The sequence below is a fragment of the Trachinotus anak genome, unplaced genomic scaffold (genome assembly GCF_046630095.1).
Source record: "Trachinotus anak isolate AG129_WGS33_773 ecotype Australia unplaced genomic scaffold, CSIRO_AGI_Tana_v1 ptg000002l, whole genome shotgun sequence".
NCBI classification, from domain to species: domain Eukaryota; kingdom Metazoa; phylum Chordata; class Actinopteri; order Carangiformes; family Carangidae; genus Trachinotus; species Trachinotus anak.
In genome coordinates this window covers 27,633,530-27,659,483 of record NW_027273853.1, presented here as the reverse complement: position 1 = coordinate 27,659,483, position 25,954 = coordinate 27,633,530, and the positions used below count along the sequence as shown (strand labels likewise).

General features: G+C 40.0%; 3 protein-coding genes across 12 annotated transcripts in view; 2 read left to right on the top strand and 1 right to left on the bottom strand.

Moving 5' to 3' along the window:
• The window catches only part of lsp1a (lymphocyte specific protein 1 a), a 43,132-nt gene extending 37,273 nt beyond the window's left edge, over nucleotides 1–5,859 (top strand). For all 3 annotated transcript variants that reach the window (XM_071459692.1, XM_071459702.1, XM_071459685.1), the window contains one exon: nucleotides 5,131–5,859. In XM_071459692.1, the coding sequence (XP_071315793.1) occupies nucleotides 5,131–5,153 (23 nt within the window). In that variant the 3' untranslated portion in view covers nucleotides 5,154–5,859. The remainder of the gene's footprint in view (nucleotides 1–5,130) is intronic.
• On the bottom strand, nucleotides 811–9,843 carry prr33 (proline rich 33). Its single transcript, XM_071459682.1, has 3 exons — nucleotides 9,628–9,843; nucleotides 9,166–9,213; nucleotides 811–4,427 (listed from the first exon to the last, which is right to left on the bottom strand). The coding sequence occupies exon 3, from the start codon at nucleotides 4,410–4,412 to the stop codon at nucleotides 1,179–1,181; it is 3,234 nt and encodes a 1,077-aa protein (XP_071315783.1). The 5' UTR covers nucleotides 4,413–4,427; nucleotides 9,166–9,213; nucleotides 9,628–9,843; the 3' UTR covers nucleotides 811–1,178.
• A 3,019-nt stretch (nucleotides 9,844–12,862) lies between these two features.
• tnnt3a (troponin T type 3a (skeletal, fast)) lies at nucleotides 12,863–25,890 on the top strand. Of its 8 annotated transcripts, none has more exons than XM_071459614.1 (14): nucleotides 12,863–12,959; nucleotides 14,977–15,017; nucleotides 15,203–15,216; nucleotides 16,359–16,511; nucleotides 18,497–18,514; nucleotides 19,414–19,432; nucleotides 19,576–19,621; nucleotides 19,719–19,835; nucleotides 20,252–20,329; nucleotides 20,546–20,659; nucleotides 20,787–20,899; nucleotides 21,022–21,112; nucleotides 23,345–23,385; nucleotides 25,575–25,814. In XM_071459614.1, the coding sequence occupies exons 2-14, from the start codon at nucleotides 14,998–15,000 to the stop codon at nucleotides 25,609–25,611; spliced, it is 861 nt and encodes a 286-aa protein (XP_071315715.1). In that variant the 5' UTR covers nucleotides 12,863–12,959; nucleotides 14,977–14,997; the 3' UTR covers nucleotides 25,612–25,814. The 8 variants fall into 8 exon arrangements, with proteins under 8 accessions (XP_071315715.1, XP_071315736.1, XP_071315698.1 ...); XM_071459597.1 differs by lacking the exon at nucleotides 23,345–23,385 and adding an exon at nucleotides 22,224–22,264 and having other exon boundaries at nucleotides 12,868–12,959; nucleotides 25,575–25,890; XM_071459606.1 differs by lacking the exons at nucleotides 12,863–12,959; nucleotides 23,345–23,385 and adding exons at nucleotides 14,104–14,239; nucleotides 22,224–22,264 and having other exon boundaries at nucleotides 25,575–25,890.
• Nucleotides 25,891–25,954: the final 64 nt, after the last annotated feature.

Here is a 25,954-nt window from a genome sequence, read left to right as displayed (position 1 = left end):
TACTCATCTTAAATTTGAACCAGTCACAGAGGAAGAAGAGGAGATGAAATGAGGTGGATTTTGAAGCTTTAAAATGAAGGTGATTGTGTAAAAGAGACTAAAGCTCTGTATGAGGAAGATCATTCTAATATACTGGACTATTCATCTTCACTATTTTAACAATAAATAAAATTCCATGTTTCTGCTTGTGCTTCGTAGGCGACATGTTCATGTTAACATCATAACATAAACTAGTTTTAATTCAAATTTAAATTTCACTTTTCAATAATGCCCCTTCTGTCTGCCTTTTCCATCCATTCTATCTTTTTGACTGAAATTCGATTGGTGTATTACACGGACTGATCTGTCCACACATTATGTCCCCACCAAGGCCAAATAAAGAAATTTAAATGCTCTTAAAATGTTATTTCATTGTGACTTTAAGAAAGTTCATTCATAAAACACAACCATCTACAACCTAAAAACAATTCAAATAATAATAATAAATAATTAAATATGTCACTCTACATATGCATCCATTAACTAGTGAGAGGTCTTACCCTGAGGCAAGTAGCACCATTTTGAATAAAATTGGATATTTGTCTCAGAAATTGTCATAAAATCATTAATTCTGGATTTCTTCATTAATTAATTTTCTATCTATAAAAATAATAATATCTTAATAAGTATTTGCCAGAAGTTTATTTCTTTTACTAAGAAGCAACTTTTAGCTTTTCAGTATTAATAACTTTCTAAATCTTGAGTGAGGTACTGCATATAAATAATCACAGTCTCAGTTTCACAGACAATTTTCTTTACAAAGATCAAATATTTTAAAATCCACAACATAAGTAAATATTTATTGTGAAGATGTTGAAAAGAACAAATGAGAAGCTCCGAAATTACATAAAACATAAAGCTTTAATCTGATGTGATGTCTGAATGACTTTAAGACAAATGTAGCTCTCACTTCCTAGCGAATCCACAAACACAAACATTTAACATCCAGACAACCACAAAGCATTTGTCAAGTATAAAGTTAAGGTCGAATTTTCTACAACACTGCCACAAATGTCATTTGTTTAACACAGAGACTAAGACTCCAGACCTGTACATTATTTCTGTTGCTAAGATTTCTGCACCTGTACATTAAACATTAACTTTACATTTTCATCTCGTCGCTTCACATTAGATGTAGCTTAAATAGCAGTGAATCCCCTCGCTGTTCTATTAAAGTCTTTTTGTTCCTCCTCTTTACCTTTTCGCCCAATTAGACCCATTTCAAACACAGTTGATATTTTCGTCACCGGCCTTGATGCTGCTTCTTTAAGCTTTTTAGCGTCAAACTTAGGACTAAAAAGCAGCACAGGCAGTCGGTATGCAAATGAAGGTATCTCTTTCAGCTCGTCCTTTATTGCTTCCTTCTTTCCCTCCTCACTTTTGTTTAACTCAATCTGATGCATAATGTTCTCTTTTGTGGAAAACATCTGGAACAGGACAGCTTCCCACATCTGTGTTGCCTTTGGAGTGTCTTGGGTTTGGTTCTTGTCCTGAGTGCCGGGCTTGTCATCAGCCTCTTTCTCCTTGCTCTGGTCCTGACCAGTGGTCTCCTTCTGAGAGCCAATCTCTGGAAATTTGGGCTCCTCCTGCTCCACTACCATGTGCTTCTTGAGTCGGGACCAAGCACTCGGTTTCGATTTCACTCCCTTTGGCTTTTGCATGACTTTAAGAAGGGGCTCGGCAGCTGGGAGGGACTTGTCGCCCCCCTTTTTCTCAAGCGCAGATTTAACTGCTGGTTCTGTTTTCTTATCTTTTCCTTTGTCTTCACTTTCTATTGATTCAACAGCAGGTGCTTTAGCAGGTATAGCAGGTGCTGCAGAGCTTGGCTTTGAGCCCTCAATTTTAGTCCTGGTGACAGTTACAGGCTTCACCGGCTCTTTTTGATCAGCTCTTGTCTCAGTTCCGGCCTTCTGTTCGGTAGTTTGGACTTTATCTTTGCCTAAAAGTTTCCTTACTGCCTTCAGAGGGTCTTTCTCACCACCTTTGGGCGGAGGATGTTTGGCTTCAGGAGTTGTTGTCTTTGGTTTGATGACTTCTTGAACTGGTGTTTCCACCTTTTGCTTCTCAGGAGTTTTAACCTCTGTTCTTGAAGGTTTAGCCTTTGGTGTTTCTTGGATGACCGTTTCTTCTTGTTTTACTGTAACATGACTAGTTATGGTACTAGTCTCTTGTATTAACGTTGTTCCTGTGGTGTCAGACGGTTGTGTAACAACAATAATAGGGATTGCTGGGGTGGCGGAAGCCTTCTCATCCCTCAGATGGGGTTTATTTACATCTTTGAGGGTTTCCTTGACTTTAGACACCTCAGCTGTTGAAGGTGCTTTCGCAGAAGGTTCTTGGCTAGGTGTTTTACATTCTGCTGATCCCTCTTTTGTAACTTTAACCTCCTCTTGAGTTGCTGTCTTAGAACTCGTGATACCAAATGCTGGAGAGTAAGTTTTAATTCCACCATAAGCAGCATATTCAGCTGGTGTCAATCCACGATAAGCAGACTTTGACTTTTGAGCCACTTGGGTTGGAGTTTTAGGTCTCTGAAAGGCTACAGGTGATACACTGGTAGGTGTTTTTGGTCTTTTATACCCAGGTGATGTGGTCATAAGTCGGGATGCCTCATATGTTGGAGTCTTAGGCCTCTGATAGCCGTAAGAAGTTACTGCTGGTGCTGTTGGCTCGGATGTAGGAGTTTTAGGTCTTTGAGAGCCAGTTTGAGTAGTTGGGATCTTTTCTCTTGTCAAAGTGGGCTCTGATTTTGATTTAGTTAGACTTTGTTGGATTGGTTTAACTGCAGGTGTTATGTCTGAATGAATGTCCCCATTCAGTACTGTTGCAGCAGGCTTAGGTTCAGTAGCAATCACACTTCGGGAAACAGGCGCACTACTCGCAGTAGAAGCCATTTTTGGTGTTCTTGGCCTCTCTGGCTCTACTGTGATTGGTGACACTGCAAACAAGAGAGGATTGGTTCTTGAGACTTCAAAGACAGGTGTTGTAGCCCGGGTCATACGGTACGCTGGGGTTTTAGGCCGTCCTGCTGAAGTTCTTGATGTTTGGATCTCATAAGTTGGTGTTTTAGCTCTGATTTCACATGTTGGAGTGGCTCTTTTGAGTTCTGGTGTTGGAGTAACTCTTTTGATTTCAGGTGTCGGAGTAGTTCTTTTGATTTCAGATGTTGGAGTGACTCTTTTTATTTCAAGTGTTGGTGTTATTCTTTTGATTTCAGGTGTTGGTGTTACTCTTTTGATTTCAGGTGTTGGGGTTACTCTTTTGATTTCAGGTGTTGGGGTTACTCTTTTGACTTCAGGAGTAAGCGTTACGACAGTATTGAGTTCTGCTGTTGGTGTAGTGCCTCTTTTAATTTCTAAAGTTGGTGTTTTTCTCTTGGGATCTGTGCCCAATAAAGTGGGCTGCGCCATCTGTGTCATACCTCTTCTGACCTCAGACACGTGAGTCAAATCTTGTTTTGTTTCTGTTAGTATTTTATTTTGAGGTACTGTGCTGCCAATAGCAGTTAATTCCGAAGTGTCATACACTGGTGGGGTCCTGGATGTCTCGTAGTACGATGTGCTTGCTGTGTACATCCTAATTTGAGGAACATCAAACATCGGTTTGGGTGACCTTGAGGGTTCGGTTGCTTTGAATGTTGGACGAGGACTTCTGCATTTGACAAGTGGGGTTAACACAGTGAGAGGTCGAATCACAGCTTGACCTCCTGCAGCTGAATATGGAGTCAGACCCGGACTTTTTGGCTGTGGAGTTACTATAGCTACAGCAGGTCTTAGACCAGCATGAGTTTCAGATAATGTGCTAATAGCTGCCGTTTTCACCTCAGCAGCTGGTACTGTTGTCTTGGATACAGACGAAACTGAGAGAGATATTTTGGGTACCGCTGGCTGGACAACTGGCCCCAGAGCTGGTGAGACACCAGAAAGGTAGGCTGGTGCAGAGTATGAAGAGACTGTGGTGACATGCTGCGAGTAAGAGTATGAGGGGATTGCCACTGTCTGAGGCGAGAAACTTGCTGCTCTGCCATAAGCTGCACGCTGTGGGTAAGGGGATGCCACATGTTGATACAATGGCCTGACAGTGAACCGTTGAGGCTGCCTGGCGCTGTAGATGTTGGATGGTGTCTCTGGAGTTCGGGGAGGGGTGGAGTGGTCACTGTGCTCGAGGTCTGGGCTTGCTTCATTCACAGGGGAAAGGCTGGAGCGGAAATGCACTACAGACTGCGATGCCTGAGCTGAGGCCTTTTTCTTGGCAGTTCTCTTGAGGAGCTTCTGAAGCCGAACATTGTCCTTTCCAGGCTTGGGCAGCAGGGGTGGAGGGTACTGCTGGGAAAGCAGGCCCGGCTGGGTGACAGCACTGTAAGTGACAGCCATGAGCGCTTCAGCACCCTGTTGAGGAAAAAGCAGAAATTGTCGTAAAAGGTTTCATAATGAGTCATGATCAAAGCATTTGACAGGTAAAGTTCAATTCTACGATGTGACTAAAACTCTGGACCTGTACATTATTTTGCAAAATACATGCATATGCAGTATTGTAACTTTGTGTTCTTTTAATCTTACATTTTTATCCTGGATTTTCACATAGTTTAATTCCATATATTGTTGTATTGAAATCCTTTGGTTCGTAATATGCGGTTTTATATTCAGTTTTAATTAAACTTAAATTCTTTAATCTTTAATGTTAGTTTAATCTTTAGTAGTCAGTACATCTTGAACAAGTAGGCAAAAAACAAAAAAATAAAGAACAATAAAATCATTACATTTTATATCCTTCCTCTCCTATCTAGGCTATCTCTTCTATCACATCACACCGTAAGAGTGTTGGTTGACAGTAAAGAAATATGTTAGGCCCAGTATCCTTTTTCAACAGGAAATGCATCATGTTAAGAAAGTAAATACTCTGTTTCATTGGTCCCTTCAAAATGCACAAAAATTCTCAAATCTACATCAAAGAAACCATGATGAACTCTGTTGTTTTGATCTGCCTAAAGGCAACAAACCCTAAACTGTCCAAAAGGTAACCAAATTAACAATGTGGACTAATTTGCAATATCAATATCACTTTTTTTTGTCTTTTTGTTGTTTTTTGCAGATTTATGTCATCGTGAGTACTGAGCAGATGTCATCTCTTCAGATGGTTTCACCTTGATCTCACAAAAACATCCGCTGGCTATAAAGACATCTAACACAATCAGCTCTACAACAGTTACAGTTACAGTCTCAATATTTCATTTATATCCAAAAAATCACCTTTTCTGACTCTGTTTGTACAAAATCTACAGCTCATGTCCAAAAGATCTTATCATCAAATGTCAACATTGTTCAATTTCATCTATTTTCTGACATTCCCTTTCTATTATTATGTATATATCTGAATGTGAGCTTTACTGTTTCATTTTTTATTTTCTCCAGTACAGTATTTAGATGAATCATTCCTAATGATTGGTACTTGTATGATGGCATGGAGCAAAATTTTGAATAGAAAAAGTTTACATTTTACAATCAGGTAGAATTAAAAGATCACACAGCATTATGTTATCTATTCTGCACTTATACTTTGGCTAAAGAACAATCCGAAACACTTTGAACAGACACTTTGTCAACAACTGTAAAGTTTCACAGATCATACTGACGATTTGCCTCAATCTGTACAATCCAACTCTATTTCCTGTTTCTGTTTTAGTTTAACCCACTGGTTCCTTCAGCTCTGTGTCTGTACTGCTGCAGACACTTTTCACCTTTAATGTCCATTTACTGAGATTCCTACTTATGTGTTTGTAACCTCTTTTCTTAAATAAATTAAAATAATTTTCTACTTTAACAGTGCCCTCTGTTTTGTCTCATTTTGCTTTACAGTTATTGTTAAATGATCAAATTACAGTAACCTAAGCACAACATCATTTGACATATGAAATGTTCATTACTCTTATTCATCTACTTTGGTCCAAAGAAAAATTTAAAATCATCAGTCGAGATTCATGGTCCCCAGGGGATGATTTCAAGTGGTTTTTGTAGCTCCATCATCAGGGCACAATTTTCTCTGCTACACAAAACACAACTAAATCTTACAGTGACATTTCCTGCTACACAGATGATGTACCCTTTTTATTTTCTCTAGCACCACCCTCAGGACAAACATTATATTTTATCCATGTGGCTGGGAAAGCTTTAAGAATGGCTAAGTCTGTATTTATTTAACAGGGAATGAAGTTTAAAAAGCTCAACAAATTAAGAAGTGAAAACATGAAGATGCATATTGCATTAATCTTTTCATGTTATTTGTGCTGAAGTGTAAAAATCCTCAGGAATTATTACACAAATGACCTGATAACACAACTGTGTGACAGTAAAATTGAATTAATGCACTGTAGCTTCACTAATGTCCTTCACTTGTAAGTTGCTTTGGATAAAAGTGTCTGCCAAATGAGTAAATGTAAATGTAATAAAATTAATTACTTTATCATCTGTTTTTGAAATGCTATATAAATAACACTTTACAGATCAAAGTGGAATATAATGTAAAGATAAAAATAAAATACAATTTTACACATGGAAAGAAAGTTATGCAATATAAGCACAGAATAAAAAACAAATTATGATAATCTACAAATCGTTACTTTTTAGGATAAATTTTAAATTTGTCAACAGGAGTCTGATGGAAAACTTTCATCAGCCCCAAGAGTCCGTGAAATGTTTTCAGCCAACAAAAGGACCTTTAATCCTAAAAATCAGTCATTTGGCTTTAATAGATTTTTATGAAGTTACATAACATGTACCTCCACACATGTACTGAGGATGACTCATCCTATTTGTGTGAATGCCACAGATGAGTGCCACAGTCTGAAAAACCAACAGGAGCATTAAACTCTTCCTGGATGATGTTACCACCTCACAGCTGATCCCAAAGCTTTTACTCTGCCTAATTTTAGTTTGAAGGCAGCGAGGAGGTCGGCCAATCACCTGCTTCCCTTTTTTAAGACTCCTGGCTTTTTACAGACTGCATCACTTTCCCGAAAACAGTAAATCAGAGTCCTATGATGGAGCCTCTGCAGCTTCGTCAGAAACAAACTCCACGTAATAGGACTGCTGTGATTATGTTCCGACATCAACTGCAGTTGGATGAAGTGTTTTCCTGTCTTTAGGGCTGCAGTTGTCAGCTGTAGTAAAGTTTGGCCCTGACTTTTTTGTATTATCACATTTAGTTCAAAATGTAGCCTACAGCAATTCCAGGGTCACAAGCTTAATTCTTATCATGCTCAAATTAATACATGAGAGGAAATTTACATTACACCAGCGAAGATACAGGCTGAGAGGTAAAAAAAAAGAGCAGATAAAGAATTATTTGAATAATGTATATAACAAATAAAATAAGGTATCAAAGAAATTAGTCAAGTGACATTTAAAAAAACAAACAAACTATGTAGCCTACAAATCTGAATTCTGCAGACTTTTGTGCAAAAGAAGGCCAAATCCAGCAGGTACAGGTATGATATAATGACATATTTATAGTAGCTATATGTCATATATTTAAAGTTCGAGCTTTAAGGTTTAATTTGGAAAATGTCTAAAAATTGTTCATGTCTAAAAATAAATTTAAAAAAAAGTCATAACTTTTGTCACTTTAAACTGAATTTTCTTTTCCAATACACAACAACTGAAAGTTGGATGTTACAGTAGCGCCCTCCAAACAATGCCCCAATACTGACATATTGATTATATAACTATTCTCAGATCTTGCCGAGGAGTGGGGCTAAAAATGTAAAATTTGTCCTGAGGGTGGTGCTACAGGAAAGGTCATCAGGTCATTAAAGTTAAGTCCTTTCATCCTCTGGGGATCTGGAATATGATTAGAAAATTTCATGTCATTCTACCTGTTAGATTTTGATGTTTCTTATGTACAAGTGGAAACTCTTTCCTGAGCTAGTGTGTGAGGAAAGGGTTAGGGGGTCACCAAAATCATTTGGATTCATCCTCTGGGTCCATGAACATCCACAACAAGTTCCATGAAATTTTGGTAAGTGGTTGTTGAGGTATTAAAATCTAGATTTTATCATCGGAAATCAAATTCTGTCTTGTGAGTGTTGAGATGTCTCACACAAGATCAAAGTGTTGGGCTGACAGACTGACCAGTGTCTCCATCCTTGGCTACAAATTCCCAAACTTTAAATATTACCTTATGCTTGTGTTACTTATTTTAAAAGAGGTACTATTTTTCCCTAATCAGGTTATTAACTATTTATCTTTTACACTAAATATCAGAAAACTCTATTCTGGCAAGAGAGAAATTTGTAGGCCTGATTGTGAGGTTACAGTTTACAGGCCAAGCTTTATTTGCAGCTTTGTCACGTCAAGATCCTCTAATGTCCCTTCCCACATAAATATACACATACAGGCGTGTATATATATCTGCTGAAGGGTGAAAGTGAATGCAGAACATCTGACCTGATGACATCACAGCCTACTGAGACTGGATAGGGCCTCAGAAATATATTGTCACTGAGTCTACCCAATCAAATGGAAGAAGTTAACACAAATGGAGGCATAAATGAGGTTGGAGAAGTTTAGCGGAACTGTTTTGTTCTTTTGTTTTTGTAGTTTATAATCACCCCAAAAGGTTCCTTCTTTAAAAATAACTCTGCACAAGCATCACATAACATTTGTGTTATCAATTTGAAGTTAAAATAAGAGTGGGGTAACTTAATGACATGACTGCCCAGAGGGTTTGTGTTACAAATGAATGATTTCTGACATCATGCGGTCTGTACAAAACAACTGCTTAATATCTGCAGTTTACTATGTGTGTCACCTCAGTGAAATGTAGGCCAGAGCTGGTCGTGTTTTAAAGCCATCCCCCACCTCCCTCCCTGAACCTGCTGCCTGCCCAACACATGAGAGTTCACTCCTCCTTTTAAGGCTCTGGTAGGTTTGGTATTTGGAGCGCCTTCAGGATGCAAGTTCAAAAGAGGAAAGGGTAATAATAGCTGTGTAATAAAAACCTAGCCGCTCCACAATGGTCTCCTTAAGTAAATGAATCCACACCAAAAAGTCATTAACCTCCAGTGAAGATTTGAGGCTTCATGCCACAAACACAACTGTGTGTATTCAGATGGAAAATGGATGAACTTACCAGGTAAAAACTTGTTGCTGAGGTTCAACGTGCTCCAGGCAGGTTCCCCTTGACACAACAGGAGAGAACACTGATTCAAGTTCAATCTAAAATACCAAACCTAACAAGGACAACTTTATTCGCCACAATTACACAACAGGAAGATGAGATCTGAAAGTTAAAATGTGATCATCAGTCACTCATGCCTCATTGCAGCCAGGATAGATAAATGACAGGGCAGAGTGTGGTTTCAAGCCACAGGGAGTAGAGACAGCGCGATGCTAACACTTAGCTCAGCCCTGCTGGTGCTTTAATGTTGCACTGAGGACGAGAAAAAACACCCTGAGCTCTCCAAACACACGTCAGACCTCTGGCTGTTGCGGTGGGGGGTTCTGCATTCAACAGCAGCTGCCTCCGTAATGCTGCTAACAGCCTCCCTATGCTCTATCTAGAGAATAAAAGGTGTAATTATGGCATGTTTACCTGTGCGACTTCTGCTCGGGGGGCGGCCGGCCGGCTGCTGCCTGCTTGTCCCAGCCAGGAGTGTCAAAGCGGCAGGTTCATGTTGAGCCCAACTCGACCCCCCTTCCTACAAATGGAAGGAACAGACGCCATGGCAGTCCAAAAATAAATCCTGAGCCCTGTGAGCTTCTCAGAGTGACGGCTGCATCGTCCTGACAGCAGAGAGAGGCGAGACACAGCACGGACAGGCCACAGGACCTTAGGTTTCACCACCTCAGGACTCCAAAAGTGGGGTCCGAGGGCCACCCAGGGGTCCTTTAAGGATGTACCAGGGATCCAATAGGGGGCTCTATAGTATGTTCAGAACAATGAGTGGAAGTTTGATGTCACATTATTTGAATTCTCTAGAAATAATCTTACTTCAGGAATTCTTGATGGGATTAATGTGGCACCAATTCAGGTTTCAGGTGGGTTCGAAAGCATCCTTGGGAAATACGAGGGATGTTTGGTGAGGTTAGAGGAGCTCATTAAATGGTTAGAGGTCCTTCATGGAGTTCTAAGGATTTTTGAAGGGTTCTAAGCATTCTTGATGGTGCTCTAAAGGTCGGGCTAATCAGCTCAATCAGTTTGACTTGTTCTAAAATCAAGATTGTTTATAGTTGTTTCGAACAACTTTTCCGTTTCTGTTTCTGATCAATTGCACCAATCACCAGAAAAAATTCCTTGTATGTGAAAACATACTTGGCAATAAAACTGATTCTGATTCTGATTCTGATTCTGATTCTGAACATCTACACTCAAAGGTGCAGTGAAAATCCAACGGTCATTGAGAGGGGTGAAGACAGTCTCTTCTGGCAGATATTCATTGTGTTGCACTTGGTTGTTTACACACAAAAGTGACAGAAATAGTTGTGTAATGAAAGAAAAAAGGGAGATAAAGAGAGAAGTACAAACCCTGTTTTCTTTCCCTCCTGCAGCCGACCAATCACTGAAGTGAAGTTGGTGTGAATGTCAGATTGTTGTGTTCAGAGAGTTACAGAAGTTGTGAGACACAGCCCTCCCTAATCCAGTGTCAGAAAGGTGTAATGAGAGGGGGGGCTTTTGCAGAACATCTGAAAAAGCATACTGACAGTTTAAGGTTCCAGCTAGGTGTTATTTCGTCACTGACCAGTATTTTAATCCAACATCATAATCATGATGTCTTGATGATGTGAATGGTCACAAGTTGTTAAAAACTCAATCTTTACCAGTTCTGTTATTCATCACATATGATGTGAAGGCTGCATTGCATATTCCGTAGGTTCTTCAAAAAGTTCTAGGGTACAGACATTCCCCAAAACTTGTTGAAGAGGAATCTTTGTAAGATCTTATATGGTGTTTGGGGACTACATGAGTACTTGGTAATGTCTTTGTATGATTTTTAGGTTTTGGTTCCAGGACTCCAAGTTCCACAGCATCTTTATGGGAGTTTATGGTACCCCTCAGGGTGGTAGTAGTTGAAGAGTTGGGGTATTGAGGGGTTTCCTGGTGTCTGTTTATTCTGTAGATCCTTGTAGGGAGTTTGTGAGGTTCTTGAGCTGTTCAAGTATTCCTTCAGGGGATTTTAGGGTTCTTTTATGTGGTCACAAGGACCTTTGGAGGATTACTAATGGGCCTTCATGACACCCTCGACAGTATCTCCTGTGCTTAGATTGAGTTTCTGTCCTTGAGGGGTTTTATGTGATTCAGTCACTTTCAGGAGATCTTGAGTGTGTTCCAGGTATCCCCAAGAGGAGTTTAGGGGTCATTAATGGGGTTCAAATGGTGTCACAGCAGGTTTTAATGACTGGTTTTAATCCTTCATAGGGGGTTTATTAGTCCCATGGGATTTCAGGGATCCTTTATGGGGATCCAGTGGTTTTAAGTGTCCCTCTGGAGCTTCCAGGGGTCTCTGGGAAGACTGTTCCGTTGCAGGGAATTCCTTGTGGAGTTTGGCCACACTGTAAAGCACTGTACAAGTGTTTCAAATAGTTTGTTTGAGTGTTCATCACAGCAGCTAGAGTGCAGACAGGTCAGTTCAACTGTAAATCAACAACAACAAAATCTAACAGGAGGTCCTTGGCCTGAGGTTTATCTATTTGTGTTTCAGTGGCATGAAAACATTTGGCACTCCCACATGTGGGTGTCCGAGAGCCTCTGTTTTTAATTTTGTCATTGTAGCACCCTCTGGAGGAAATGCAAAGATCATTCAGGATCCCTGAGGCAGTTGGGGCTGACGACCATATCACAGATCCAACCTGTAAATTAAGCTTGGTGAATGATTCACGCCGCGGCTTGTTTAGACTTAACAGCTGAACTGAGGATTTCTATGAGACTAACAGCTGATCTCTGAAAGAAAATCACTCTGGAAATATGGCCTATTCTCAGAATCACTTATTTACTGTCAGATCTTTCAAATGGAGCTCGATCCAATGGAAGTGGCCTCATAAAAACATTTACACTAAATCTTCAAGGGTGCTTCAAAAGCACAAACATTAATTAGCATAGCTTTAAAATATTATATTATGTCACAAAAACACATACAAGTTTATGTTTTGACTATTTCAAATCACAATGTGAGAAAAGCTGTCAAAACACATACAGCACAAAATTTTTAAATTTATACCAAACAAGTCCTATTTGAAAGGTTTAATTTCTTCTGATTCAAGAACAGTCCTTCAATTTTTTCCTAAACTGAGACACTACAGACCGATGGGAGGAGAAGATGTTTGTGTTTGTGTAGTATCTCAGTTGTCATCTAATGTTGTTTTTTCATATATTAGAACCTGCATGGTGTAAATCTGCCAAAGTTATATCCAGTGATTTTTGGGGACACTAAACAGGGAGTCAAAGAAAACAAGTTCAAAGACCCAAAGCAAATGATGGTTCAACATGTTGGATTAAGTCAGGTTGTTGCCCTCCTTTGACCATGCTGTACATTATGTTTAGAGGTTCAGAAACAGCACCAGCCTCTCCTCCCTGACGTCCAACTCTCCTCTCAGTCTCAGATGAAATTTGCTTGCCTAATGCAGCGGCCCCAGAATAGCAACCTAGGGACGTCTTGGCTGCCCCCTTCTCCAAACTTGAGCCTCCCTCCTTAGCATTCGACCCTTCCATCTCCTTATTGAGTGCCAGTGGTGGGAGGGGGCGACCGAAGTCGTGGATCCTGCCCCACCGCCTGCCCGGCCTCGCCTCCAGCCTGGCTCCTCGGCCAATGGGGAGGCTAAACGGATCGAGTGTCACTATAACAGAAGGACATAATCAGCGCGGTAAGTTTGCAGAACCTTACAGCCTGTCTCGGCCAGCAGGAGCTCGCTTCTTTCAGCTTTTCTGAGGTAAGGAAGAGGGGAGAGAGAATGAGAGTGTGAGTGGTAGAGAGGATAGGAAGCTCAAGTGCAATGTCCCCAAACATCACCCAAACTGAGGACAGCTGTGTCCACATGTTTTAAAATCACTGCCACGACTAGCAGAGGCTGTTGCCGAGGTCAAGGGTGAGAGGGGAACAGTTGTGTTACAAAAACAGACAGATAGTGGATCACAGAGGAAACAGGCCTCCCTATGGAGCCCACAGAGTTTGATGCCTTTTGTGCTGAGCTTAGCGGCAATGAAATCTAGTTTGTGTTGGTGTTTGACTGCAGCGGAGCACCTCAGAAGCTGATGAGCAGTGGTTTTCACACCTTGCTGTGTCTCCAAAATGAGCTGAGAAACTGGATTTTTTGTGGAGGATGTAATCTGATAAAACTGCAATTAAAAGGTTTAAAGGTTCCGAGGATCTTGCAGGAGAAGCAGGTGTTATCTGAAAGGGCTCTGTTGTTGTTTTTGTGCCAGTTTGGTCTGAGTCCAGAGACCCAGCGGAGGCTCATACCTGAGGGATTTACAGATGGCTTAAAGCCTTCGAAGCAGCTTCCCACTTCAGGATACAAAGGATAATACTAATGAGTTATGTAACATCATGACTACAGCAACAATGAATCCTGAGTGTTGATTTGTGGTATTTTAAGTTGCTGTGGGTTTTCTTGGATGCTGGTGTTCTTCTCTTGTAGGTTTAATTTTGTTGTTAATGTCTATTAGTGAAGCTGTAAATGGGTGTGGCATGTGTGTACATTAAAGTGCACATAGCATGAGGATAAACACTTTAACATCTTGGACAGGAGCCAGGAAACTCCAAAATGGATGTAAAGGAATCATCTAAATGTGGGGGATTCCTCCTGAGTGACAATATTACATAATAGTGTAATACACTATGAAAACAGATTTGCAATTTACGAGATTCAAGAGACAAATACAAGGAGGCCAGGCATTAGACCTCTAACCTTCACAGCTCCCTTTACAGAGTTTATTTTAATTCTTGAGCAAAGTGGCCTCAGTCAGCAGGGAGCTTCGCGAAGATGATTGAAGGAACCATGTGAGAGTGAGACGGCCAGATAAGGAAATGGAGGTGGAATTATGAGTAGTGGTCCAGGGGAAAGAAACCAATCTTCAACATCGGATCCACTGAAACTGGATCTGGGACCTGTGCAGCTGTCTGCTGGAAATAGTTGTGATGTCTGGACGCCTTCGTGGTGGCCTCACGCTAATGAAGCTAATGGGATACTAATCCGAAATCTAATCACTGGTAGATTCAATTATGAATAAATTCAGGCCACGTATGTTTATCATTGCAGGGTTTCGATCAGATACGGCACCCAGTCGAGAAATTTACAACTGAATTCCAACAGGACCCTGTGCTGAGAATGATTTTAGATGTGACAGAATTTCCAAGAGGCATTTAAGAGCTGAACTGAATGTGTTTCTAAAGATAAAATGTTTTTAACACCTTCAATGCCAAATGGATACAGTGTGATGGGAGAGGGCAGGAGGTTGACCTTTACCATGACCCCTGAAGGTTTCTCTCTTTTTTTTTGTCTTCCAACTGCAACATTAATCTCCTCTCAGCGGTTGAAAACAGACCATTGGCATAAATCTATGTTTGGCTCTCTTCTCAGTTATCATCAGAGAAGCAGAGTCAGGACTGAGGCTCAAATTTCAGTCCAAAGTCTATAGCTAATTATAAATCAAAGATGTTTGCATATGACAAATTTTCAAAGATAACATTTAAAATTATAAGGAACTAAAATTAACAAGGAAGTAAACATATTAAAATTAATGAGCTTGAAGAATCTATATTTTCTTTTTAATTTCTAGGGTGGTGGTAAAATATGTGCAGGCAAGCAGGTGTGGTTTGGTCAGGGTGGGGCAGGCAGCAGATATTTAAGACATCTGCAACTTAATCCTGAGCTATTAATACAGCAGGCTGCTCAGTCGCTCCTTGCAGACAAGACTTTAAGTTCCTCTCTTCTCTCTTGTCTCCAGGTTGCAAAGTCCACTGTCACCATGTCTGACACAGAGGAAGTGTAAGTCAATTCACATTTTCATTCACAAATTAATTAATTTAATGTTTTGGGGAGAATCTTTTTTAAAAATCTTAAATTTAAGGTCCACCTACTAGCTTTGTGTTGATTTCAACACCTCTGTGTAGTTGAAAGTTATAATTATCTTTAACTCTAAAACTGAATTTTTCTTGCCTTTTGTCTTGCAGTGATCAGGTCGAGGGTAAGTAGCAACATTTAAACCTAAAAAGATATTAAATCCCCAAAAATTAGGTGCAGGTACAGTCCGGACATCCATGCTAAATCCCAGTATTATTTCTGAATCCTGCTTAACTGACTTTCCATCCCCTGTAGAGAGTTATTTGCACTGGATAAATCCTTATGTTCACAGGTTTGGCTTGACTCCTCCAGATTCAAGTTGTGCAATAATGCTCTCTTTCCTGAAACAAATCTGCACATATATTATCCTCCTGCTGTAGCATGGTTGCAGGCACCAACGCTGGCAACAGGACAGTGTCAGTGAAGTCTAAATCTAAACCTACAAAATCTAAATTGCACAAGGCTGCACTGACCTACTGGCAGCGTGTCCTGCAGCTCTGCATGTCCATCTGCAACTGTTCAGTCCTCCTGAGCTGATTAAACAAAGAGTGACTTTCGTGAATTTTAAAGCCACCTCAAGGTTCAGCCTGTGAGTGCTGATCAGCCCAGGAGGACTGTGTTGTGTATGCTAAGCATGGATCCCCAGTGTACCCACATTTTGCATTTGTATTCTGTCAAAAATGGGTACAAATGGGATCTTTTGATAATGTTCTTCTGCTCCTTTCTTTCTCGGATGGACATGAAGAATACGATGGTAAGATGAAGTCTGCGGACTCCGGATGATAAGTCTCACGTCATTGATACTAATTTGTCAGTCATTTTTGAAGATGTGTGTTCTTACCTCCACATGTACTTTCTATGGCATGCTGGTTAACACTAACCGTATATGAAATAAATGAAAAGACACAGGTTGAGATCATGGATCAATCGCGTCAGGATAGGATCTGGATCTTTTTGTGTTCAAATACAGAGTTGCAGTGCAGGTTTTTCCAGGAATCAATCCCATTTCATCCATATGACTGCCCATCAATGACTGACCTTTTCACTTCTATAACTGCTTGCTGTCTCACCTGCTTTAGCGCCATCTGGTGGCAGTTTCCCCCAAACTGCACCAGCCCCCCCCTCCAGAACCTCCTCATGTCTCACATCTCCACCTTTCATTCACTCACCTGCGACCACCTCTTTCCCTTTCTCCCTTCTCTCCTGCTTCCATTAACCCTCTCACCGCCCTTCCTCTCCCCTGGTGACTCGCTGCATGTTGTGTAGCTGTAGAAGAGGAAGTAGTAGAGGAAGTAGAGGTGGCCCCTGAGGCAGAGCCAGAGGCAGAGGCAGAGCCAGAACCAGAACCAGAGCCAGAACCAGAACCAGAACCAGTGGTAGAACCAGAGCCAGAACCAGAACCAGAACCAGAGCCTGAAGGTATGTGGCATGGAGGGGGGAAGGGGGTATTCTATCATCCTTTCCCAGGCAACAGGTGCGCTCCACCAGCTACAGCCAGCCAGACAGACCCCAACTAATCCTGATCCACACACATATTCATCATGTCTGCTAATGCTAATGCTACCTTCCTTTTACCTCTGGACAAAGTCAAAAATAGCCTGGTTATGCAGCAATCAATGGCCACAAGTTGGGACGTCTCACTTTTTTATGTGGATATAAACATAGGTTGAGATGATCTTATTCAAAGAATTTTACAATTAGGGTGTGACTAATATGAGAAGGCCAATATTTTTGTACTGAAGCTCATGTTTTGAGTTAATATAAAGAGCCAGAGTGCTACACCACATCGTCATTAGCTTTCTGCTCAGATTTCTCTTCAGTTAGCTTTCATCCTTTCTGTTTGGTTAGCTTTTCATTAGCTTTCTGGTCAGTTAGCTTTTGTTCCATTACCTTTGTGTTCAGTTAGCTTGCTGTTCGGTTAGCTTTCTGGTCAGTTAGCTTTTGTTCCATTACCTTTGTGTTCAGTTAGCTTGCTATTCGGTTAGCTTTGTGATAGCTTATCTTTCTGTTCAGTTAGCTTTTGTTCCATTATCTTTCTGTTCAGTTAGCTTGCTGTTCAGTTAGCTTTCTGTTCGGTTAGCCTTGTGTTCAGTTATCTTTCTATTTTCAATTTCATTCAGTCATTCATTAAACTATCTTTCTAAAAAGGTGACAAAATGTTTTGGTGGTAAATTTTGGCATCTGCTGTACAACAGTAGTGGACAGCAAACATTTAAACACCAATATTTCTTTATTGTACTTGCTATGTAGACAAATCCGTCTGGTGTTCATACTAACATGCTAGCCTTCAGTACAATACAGTAAGTAATAGTACTGATTTACTAGCATTTACTAGCTTAATAGCTTAGCTTACGTAATGAGCTTTATATATGAAATGATAAATAATAATAAATATAAAACATTATATTTAAATTTGCCAATTTGTCCTTGAGTAAACCATGGGCACCTGCTCATCCATCAAAACATACAGATTGTGCTTGCTGATAATTAGCATCTTAGCCTAGCACAGGCTCCTGTATGCTAAAAGGTTAGCATTCACAGAGGACTAAGCTGCAAACACAGGAACTTTTTTATACACGTTAATATGTGGATTTAAATTCTAAGAAAGACAAATATTGGCCTCTTTTATCAGTCTAACCCTCCTTATAATACTGTACCACATGTACTTGTATTAGCGTACATGCTCGCTTGTTTCATTGTTTTGACATCTGATGAAGGTGAACATCAGATTAGATACATACTATGTGTTAAGCTGCCTTTCTAAAGGAATAACATTTACTGCTTAGCGTGAAAATAATTACGTATTTTTAATATAATTGATGAAGAGGAAAAAGATGATGCTGCAGATTTCATCTTTTTCCGTGTTTACCTAATAGATATCATTGTCACATCTTCATGCTCACATGCTGGTGAGTCAAGTTAGTGGTGCATTCATGTGCTATTTTATCAAAACAATTCAAACATTTAAAAAAAAAAAAGACCTGATGATAATATGACTTAATGCAAGACACTTTCTGAAATGTCCAATGGCACATGAATGCAAGGTTAAACGTTAAAGGCTCATACTTTGTTAAGCTGTTTTAAGGTGAAACTGTGGCTTCAACAAATCAAGACTTATGTAATCGTAAATTCTCAAGTACTGGCTAAGTTTTCTTCCCCTGTTATTTCAAATTGCTTCCAAGTTCTACATGTATTTTATCCATGTATTTTGTGCTAGCTGGTAATGTTGGAGATTTATTTGAGAATTTACGGCGATTAAAATTTAATTAATCTCTGAGTGAGTTACTAGAGATGCTGTAGCTGCAGCAGATTGTATTAATGTGCTGTATTTAATTTAGTTGTAGAGTGCGCCTGCTAACGCTGTTGTTCATTCTGCTTTTGTTTTCGATGCTTGCTGCATGCAGAGGCTGTTGAAGAGGAAGGTATGTTGATTTAAAAACTTCTGACAATCTGTCATTCTGGTTTTGGAAGGCCCACAGTGTCCAGGTCTGACATCTGGACGTCTGCTGCTCAGAAAATATCGGTCCAAATTTGATCTGTCTGTTGAAATCCAGAAGGCCTGCCCAATTGTCACTGAGAGTTCGAAATCCAAATTTGTAAATTAAGTAGATAAATAAATGAAAACACAAACACACACACACACACACACACACACACACACACACACACACAATTTACTTACTCACTTATTGAGTAAGTTTTGAGATCAATTAAAATTGCTAGTGGGGAAGAAGGGTGAAAGAATATGAAATGCTAACATCGTGCTTCACTGCGCAGCGACCCCACCGTTACACTTGCATCTGCATGGCATGGAGCCGCCAGAATCTGGGTTAAAATAAAAGAAGAAACTGGGAAAAAAGATTTTGTTTTGCTTGTGTAAAACAGTTTCGGGGGTCAAGCCAAAAAAAAAGCAAAAAAAACCCAACAACAACAAGAGGTGAATAAATGTTACTTATAGCAGCTTTATAGACAAAGCAGCGCATTAAGGTTTGTGAAAAATTGGATGTTAATTTTTGTAATAGTACAACATTGTGTTAAAATTATTGTGACTGCACTGATATGACCAAAACTTCATTATCCCCTGTTTACAACTATTGGATTCAATTTTTTTTTAATATATATTTGAAGTTCTCATTTCTTTGCTCTTATTTACCTGTTCTTTCTAACCCCAACTTAAAAACCGATCAACAAGATCTAATAATCTGTCATATAGAGCTAAAACCATACATTTTAATCCATGTAATGCCTGAGAGAATTTACATGTGCTTTGTTTCTAACCCAATGACATGTACTTGTCCCCTCTTCATTTCCTAACCCACAGAGGAGAAGCCAAAGTTCAAGTAAGTGTCCTTCTCATGTAATCTGACCTCAAATGATTTCTGTAGACATTTTGATCTCAGCCATTTGACTAAAAAGACAAGAAAAAGCAACTTTATAATCAGCGTTGTGCCAGTTCAGTTAAGACTCAAACGCTCTCTCGTAGGCCCACTGCTCCTAAGATCCCAGACGGTGAGAAAGTGGACTTTGATGTAAGTTGACCCTCAGTGACAACATGAAGGCTTTCTGTTGATTTGTGGTGTTTGTCTGCGGGGAGCTGAGTGTTGTTTCTCTCCCTCTGGTCTGCAGGACATCCAGAAGAAACGTCAGAACAAGGATCTGATCGAGCTGCAGGCCCTGATCGATGCTCACTTTGAGTGCAGGAAGAAGGAGGAGGAGGAGCTGATTGCTCTCAAGGAGAGGATTGTGAGTCGATCGCATCACACAGTGGCAGAAAACACCTCAGGGACTATGCAGACACTTTGATATTTATAAAACTTAATAATGACCAAAACAAATTACTGTATGAAATTAATATTTTCTTTGGACCTTCCCTTTGAATTACAAGAAAAATCCAAAATCCTTCCTCAGTAATGTTTTATGTTTTGTTAAATCATCTTTTATGCCAAACAAATAATTCATCACATTTGCCAAATATTTCTCTCCATGTTTTACATCACCACTAAACTAACTTAAGTTTTACATGCAACATAAAAAATTGGAAAAAAAGCATCAGGTAGCACAGCAACAGACTGAAAGTTGCCCCCACCTCATTGCGTAACGTGGTGGAGGAAGGTGTGTTGAAGGAAAAGCTTGACGCTGCGTTCGTTACCGTCCTGCAGGAGAAGCGTCGTGCTGAGAGGGCTGAGCAGCAGAGGGTCCGCGCTGAGAAGGAAAAGGAGCGCCAGGCCAGACGTGAGGTTCGTGCTTAATCACATTTTATCCATCATCATTTTAATTCAGTAGGTCTAAGCTTTTTATATTTATAATTTATGTACATATGTGTGTTTATACATCAAAACTTGTAATGTTGTGATGTTGTTATGTATAATGTTCCTGTTTCCTGTGTTAGGTTGGAGTTTGAATGATGGATGTGGCTCGGAGGTCTCACTCTGATGTGTTTTTTTGTGAACCAGGAGGAGAGGCGGATCAAGGAGGAGGCTGACGCCAAGAAGAAGGCAGATGAGGAGGCCAAGAAGAAGTCGGCTCTGTCCAGCATGGGCTCCAACTACAGCAGTCACCTGCAGAGAGTCAGTGCACTCACTGATATCGTCTACAGTAGTAGTAGTAGTAGTAGTAGTGGTGGTGGTGGTATCTTGTTTTCTGGACAGCTGTTAATAGACTTCTGTACTGTTTGCATGTATCTGTACTGAACAGGCCGACCAGAAGAGAGGAGGAAAGAAAGAGACTGAGAGAGAGAAGAAGAAGAAGATCCTGGCCGCCAGGCGCAAGCAACTCAACATCGACCATCTGAACGAAGACAAGCTGAAGTACGAGTCAACACTTCAACATTTCTCACTATTCATTTTTCCTGTCTGTATATATATCTAAGTATATTTACTCAAGACTCAGCATCAGTGGATTCTTACTCACGTTCTTGTGCTTCCTGCAGGGACAAGATCAACGAGCTGCATGACTGGATGTGCCAGCTGGAGTCTGAGAAGTTCGACCACATGGAGAGACTGAAGAGGCAGAAGTACGAGGTGAGACTTCGTCCCTGGCGTCTTCACGTCATAATGACTCAGTAACTTCTGCTGTGTTTACTGTTTGGTGTCTTTGAGCCCCATGCTTAAGGAGCCCACACTGACTATGAAGTTTTTTTATAGGCCACAAATCTGTCCATTCAAAAATCCAGCAGGTTTGAAATACATCATGAAATGCAACATGCAAAACTTTAAATTTTGAAACCTAAAAATAATATTGTGGGTCAGAAAAAGTTAAGAAGCTCTGGTGAACAGAGAAAAAAAGATAACGTGATTAAATCAAATTTTAAAAAAATTGATAAAATAAAATGTGATATTTAAGCAAGATAATTATATATTAGAGTTAGAAATAAGTTTTTTAATTCCTCGTTGCATTTTCTGCTGGCATTCACATTTGTACAGGGGTAAAATTGAAAAACTTTTTTCTTATTTTTTAATGTTTTTTCTTGTGCTGTTTCATGTGCTGTTTCTTCCCTTTTTTTAAATATCCTATAATATATAAATACCACAATATAAAAAAAAGCTTTTTAAATTACCTTAAAGAAGCAGCAGGTTGAATCTGAAACTGGAGTCCAAATTTAAAAGTAAAATGTAACAACTTTTGTTTTTTGTTTCTTTTTTGGTTGGTTTGTTTGCTTCCATTTCTCTTTTTAAAAAAAAAACAAATTACTAAGTTGTAGTTCAATAAATTCAAAAATTTATGGGGAATTGACAAATTATTTAAATCAGATCAGATCCAGATTTAATTAAGAGTCATTAAGAGCCTTTTTTAGAAAATATGCATAACAGTTACACTGTTAATCCACAGCTGTGTGTATGGGTACGTACCTCCTCCCTCTGTTCTCATACATTTCATTTTTATCTGTTGTTTTAAATTAAACATATCATGTCTTCTAATGATTTATATTTGACTTTAAGTCACAGTAAATAGCGCAACGTAGACCACTGAGAATTTAAAGGACAAAAACCTCAAATCATAAGGTTTCTCAAACTGTATCAGCGGTTGTTCCTGTTATTGGTTGTTCCTCCTGTTGTCCTGAGGCGACCATGCAGCTGAGCCTCCCGTCACCTCTGGATTTGAACCCTTCATATGCTCTTTGACTTCCTCCAGGTTACAACCCTGCGTAAGAGAGTGGAGGAGCTCAGTAAATTGTAAGTAGAGCTGAGCAGGGCGTCTGCCTGCCGGCTTCAGGCTCGCTGCATGTTAGCATGAAGGAAGGTCAGAGAACCAGAGCGCCGCCTCTGGTGGGAGACGAGACGACTCACCACCGGAAAAAAACACAGAAGGGAAACAGAACTGAAGGGTTTGTTTGCAAAACTGACGTCTGTTTACTGAAGATCAGCTGTGGAGTTAATGAGGGAGTTAAATGTCTCTAACTTTTAAAAAAAAGCACCACAGCTTTAATTTGGTGATTTGTTAGCATTAGTCAGACTCAACAAGGTTAAAGCCAAAGATGTGTCTGTTTTCTTGACTCCATTTCCATTATAAGGAGATTCCTGAAGAATTTTTATTTTTGTCTTAATTAGTGGGTTAAGTATTATTGAAAGGTATTTATGATAATAGAAAACCAAGGAATCCGTCACACCATCAATTATTTGAACACAACATTTCATCCTCAGACCTTTATCAGTTTTGTTCTATAAATTGTCTGAGGACTGGAAGTACTACTCAATTTAGCAACAATATTTCTTCCAACAATGGCAGCCCTGAGCTTCCACACACTAATCTGAATGAACGTGAAGACTAAGCCCTGATCATACTAGATCCTCACTGGAAGTTCTGTGATGGTGCTTTGGAAACAAACTCTTCAGCCATAAGAAGGTAAATTATCTAAAGTGGATGTAAAGGTGGAGTTGGGTGACTGGGAAATTCAGTCAGGTGTCTGAGCGAGTGGTCGAACAGGTAAGTAAGAGTCTGCGTTTAGGTTTCAGAGGTGCTGAAGCTGAATGTTACCATGTTTTGTTTTTTTTGGGAAACTACGATGGGTGTTTTCATGATCAGAAAATCATGATCAGGTGGAAAATTAAAGATACAAACAACTAAAGCTCTAGTTCAAATCAAATAATAGTGAACACAGAGGAAATACTGATCATACGTAAACCCCCCATCTTGGTTTCCCATGATGCCTCAGCCTGCAGCTTTCATCCCACGGAGCCTGTTAAGAAGAAGAGAAGGGGGTCGGTTCTCCTCGGAGGTAAACGTGTTAAAGCTGCTGCTGTGTCGTTTTTCAGGTGCTCACATACAGGAATCGCATTGATGTGTTGCAGAAGCAGTAAGTACTGTCGCTGCTGCATTCACTGACACCCTGTAATCTCAAAACATAACTCTATTTAACTCCAACTTGTTGTCTGGGTGAACATCACAACCCTCTCCCTCAGCAAGACATAACTGTTGTAACATTCAAGACAGTTTATGTCAGTTTATGGCAGGAAATAAGTACATCAGACCAATATATAATCTGTTTAGATCAATCAGACGTTGGTCAGTGTTTTTTATAATGAAGATAAGAATACGGTTTCACAGTTTCAGGGGTGTCAGTCAAACCTTGATTCCTCAGTTTTACTTTACGTTCAAACCAACAGCCTAAATCTGACATTTTGGAATATTTCAAGTCTCCGGCTGAGCTGAAGCCTTTTTATCCAACAATAATCCATAATTACATTGATTCAAAGAAGCCATAAACACAACAAATCCTCACTAACACCACCACTGAGTGTCCAGACACAAAACCACGGCAAACGTCACCAGCAGTGGAGGACCGGCCTTCGTCCGCCTCACAGGTCGTACGTGTTGTGTTTACGTCACGTGTTTGTCCGATGATGCACGACAGCAGCAGTTTGTCCTCAAGACTGTGATTCCACCAATAAATAATATATGATGTTAGCCTAAAACTCCAACAGCAGGGTTAACTAGCCAGCTAATAGGGCTGCAGGCTCATACTGTAGCCAGAACCAAACTTAGAAAACCTTGCATAATTAAACTGAATGTACTTTTTTTTTGTATTTTTATAGCTAATATTAGTGTCCCAGCTTTCGCCATATTAGTTTTCCATTGCTTACCTCATGTTTTACTCTAGAAAAATGTGAGTTATAAATGAGTTATATAGAAAAAGAAAAAACAAGCTGCTGCTTTGGTCTGTGTTTATGGAGCCCTTCCCTCGTTTATATGGCAGAAAAATAATTTTTGCAATCTCTGCACACAGATTTTATCATCCATTATTTTCTTCCAACCACCTGTTTGGCTCCGTTTGTCTTTGTTTTTGTGTTGCTCCGCTAACGTCCCATATGTTTTGTGTGTTATTTTCTTAATGTTCCCATTGGATAATAACTTTTTAATACAACTGTAAACATACTGATCTGGTGTCAGTATGTGAGGGATGTTCCCTGGGTGTTCCCACTGAAAAAGGATGGATCTGAAACTGGCTGAGTGGAAACTTCAGCAGATATTACAGTCACCAACACACCAGAACAATTATGACCCAAAATGATGCATCCTCTTTCAGTGTGGAGTTCAGGGTCCTTCTCTTCATACTGAGAGAACAGTTCCTGCAGAGATAGTCATGTTAGGTTAGTGGCTGTGGGACTCAGTCTGTGCAGGTAAGTGCTGCATGAGTTTGTCTCTGACTCTGAGCCCTGTGTGAACAGAGTCAACAGCGACGTCTGATGTAATGTTGTAGGCTGGACATTTGGCTTTTCTGACACTTTGCATGTCCAGAATCCCTCCGGAAATTGAATCTGTGCAAAAAAGTTTTTTTAGCTTAGGAATTTTTTTTAATGATGTTTTCACACAAAGAAAAATATTTTGTGAAATTTTACTTTTCGAGTTTGGCTTATTTTGTGAACTAACAGATTAGTTCACAGAACTTGAACAGCCATTAGCCACATAAGCTACATGAGCTACATGAGCTACCTAAACCATTTGCACAATCATATGAATATACAAACAATAACAACAGTTACATGTAACAAGATGAAAAACTGAAGAAAATGAATGGTCATACAGGTGAAAAGTATCAGAACATCAGTGATAGTGTGGGTTGCTTTACATGTCAGTTGGTGTCTTGTCCATTCGCATTTCATTCACACAAGTCTGTTATAAAACCACACGTCAACAAGCCTCAACTAAAAGCTGTTCATCTCCTGTGGATTTGTTTAACCGACAGTTTATCTTTATTTGAAACTGTGTATTTTCTGAGTGGACTTTGGGAGACATGCTAACAGACATGCTAATGCAACACATCCACCTTCACTGAGAGAAAAACATTTTTCTAAGGAGCCTTTGAGCAAGGCACCAAAGCCCAACAGCCCAACTGCGCTCAACAAAACTCAAGTGTGACTTTGAAACTTCAGCCTGCACAGACGTCGGCCGTCCCTTGTTGAACAAAGGTTTAAAAATGGTTGAAAACAAACCATAGTTCTGACGTGTCCCTTTTTTGTGTGTCTTTGTTTTTTCGTATTACAGCAGCAAGAAGGGAGCCGCCGCCCGCCGCAGAAAGTAGACAGGCTCGTCCCGCCGCTGCTCAGAAACCAAACTGCCATCATCTCACGCCTGATGAAGCAACGCACACTGTGGCGGAGGTCGTAGCTCAGAAGAAGCGAGTAACGCTGAAGTTTACCTTGCAGTTACCAACTAACGTCCTGATACATGCAACCAGGAGCCTTTATTGCTGCTGTTCAATAGGAATAAAAGTACTAAACCTGATTCGCCATCATGCTTCCTCACCCTCGACTGTTTGGTTCTCAGTATTTTTGTAAATAAAGTGTGACTCTTCAAGCCATGTCTGTAGATCTGTTGTCTTTCAGAAATCAATAAAGTTCAGTATTTTTAGTTGTGTAATTTTA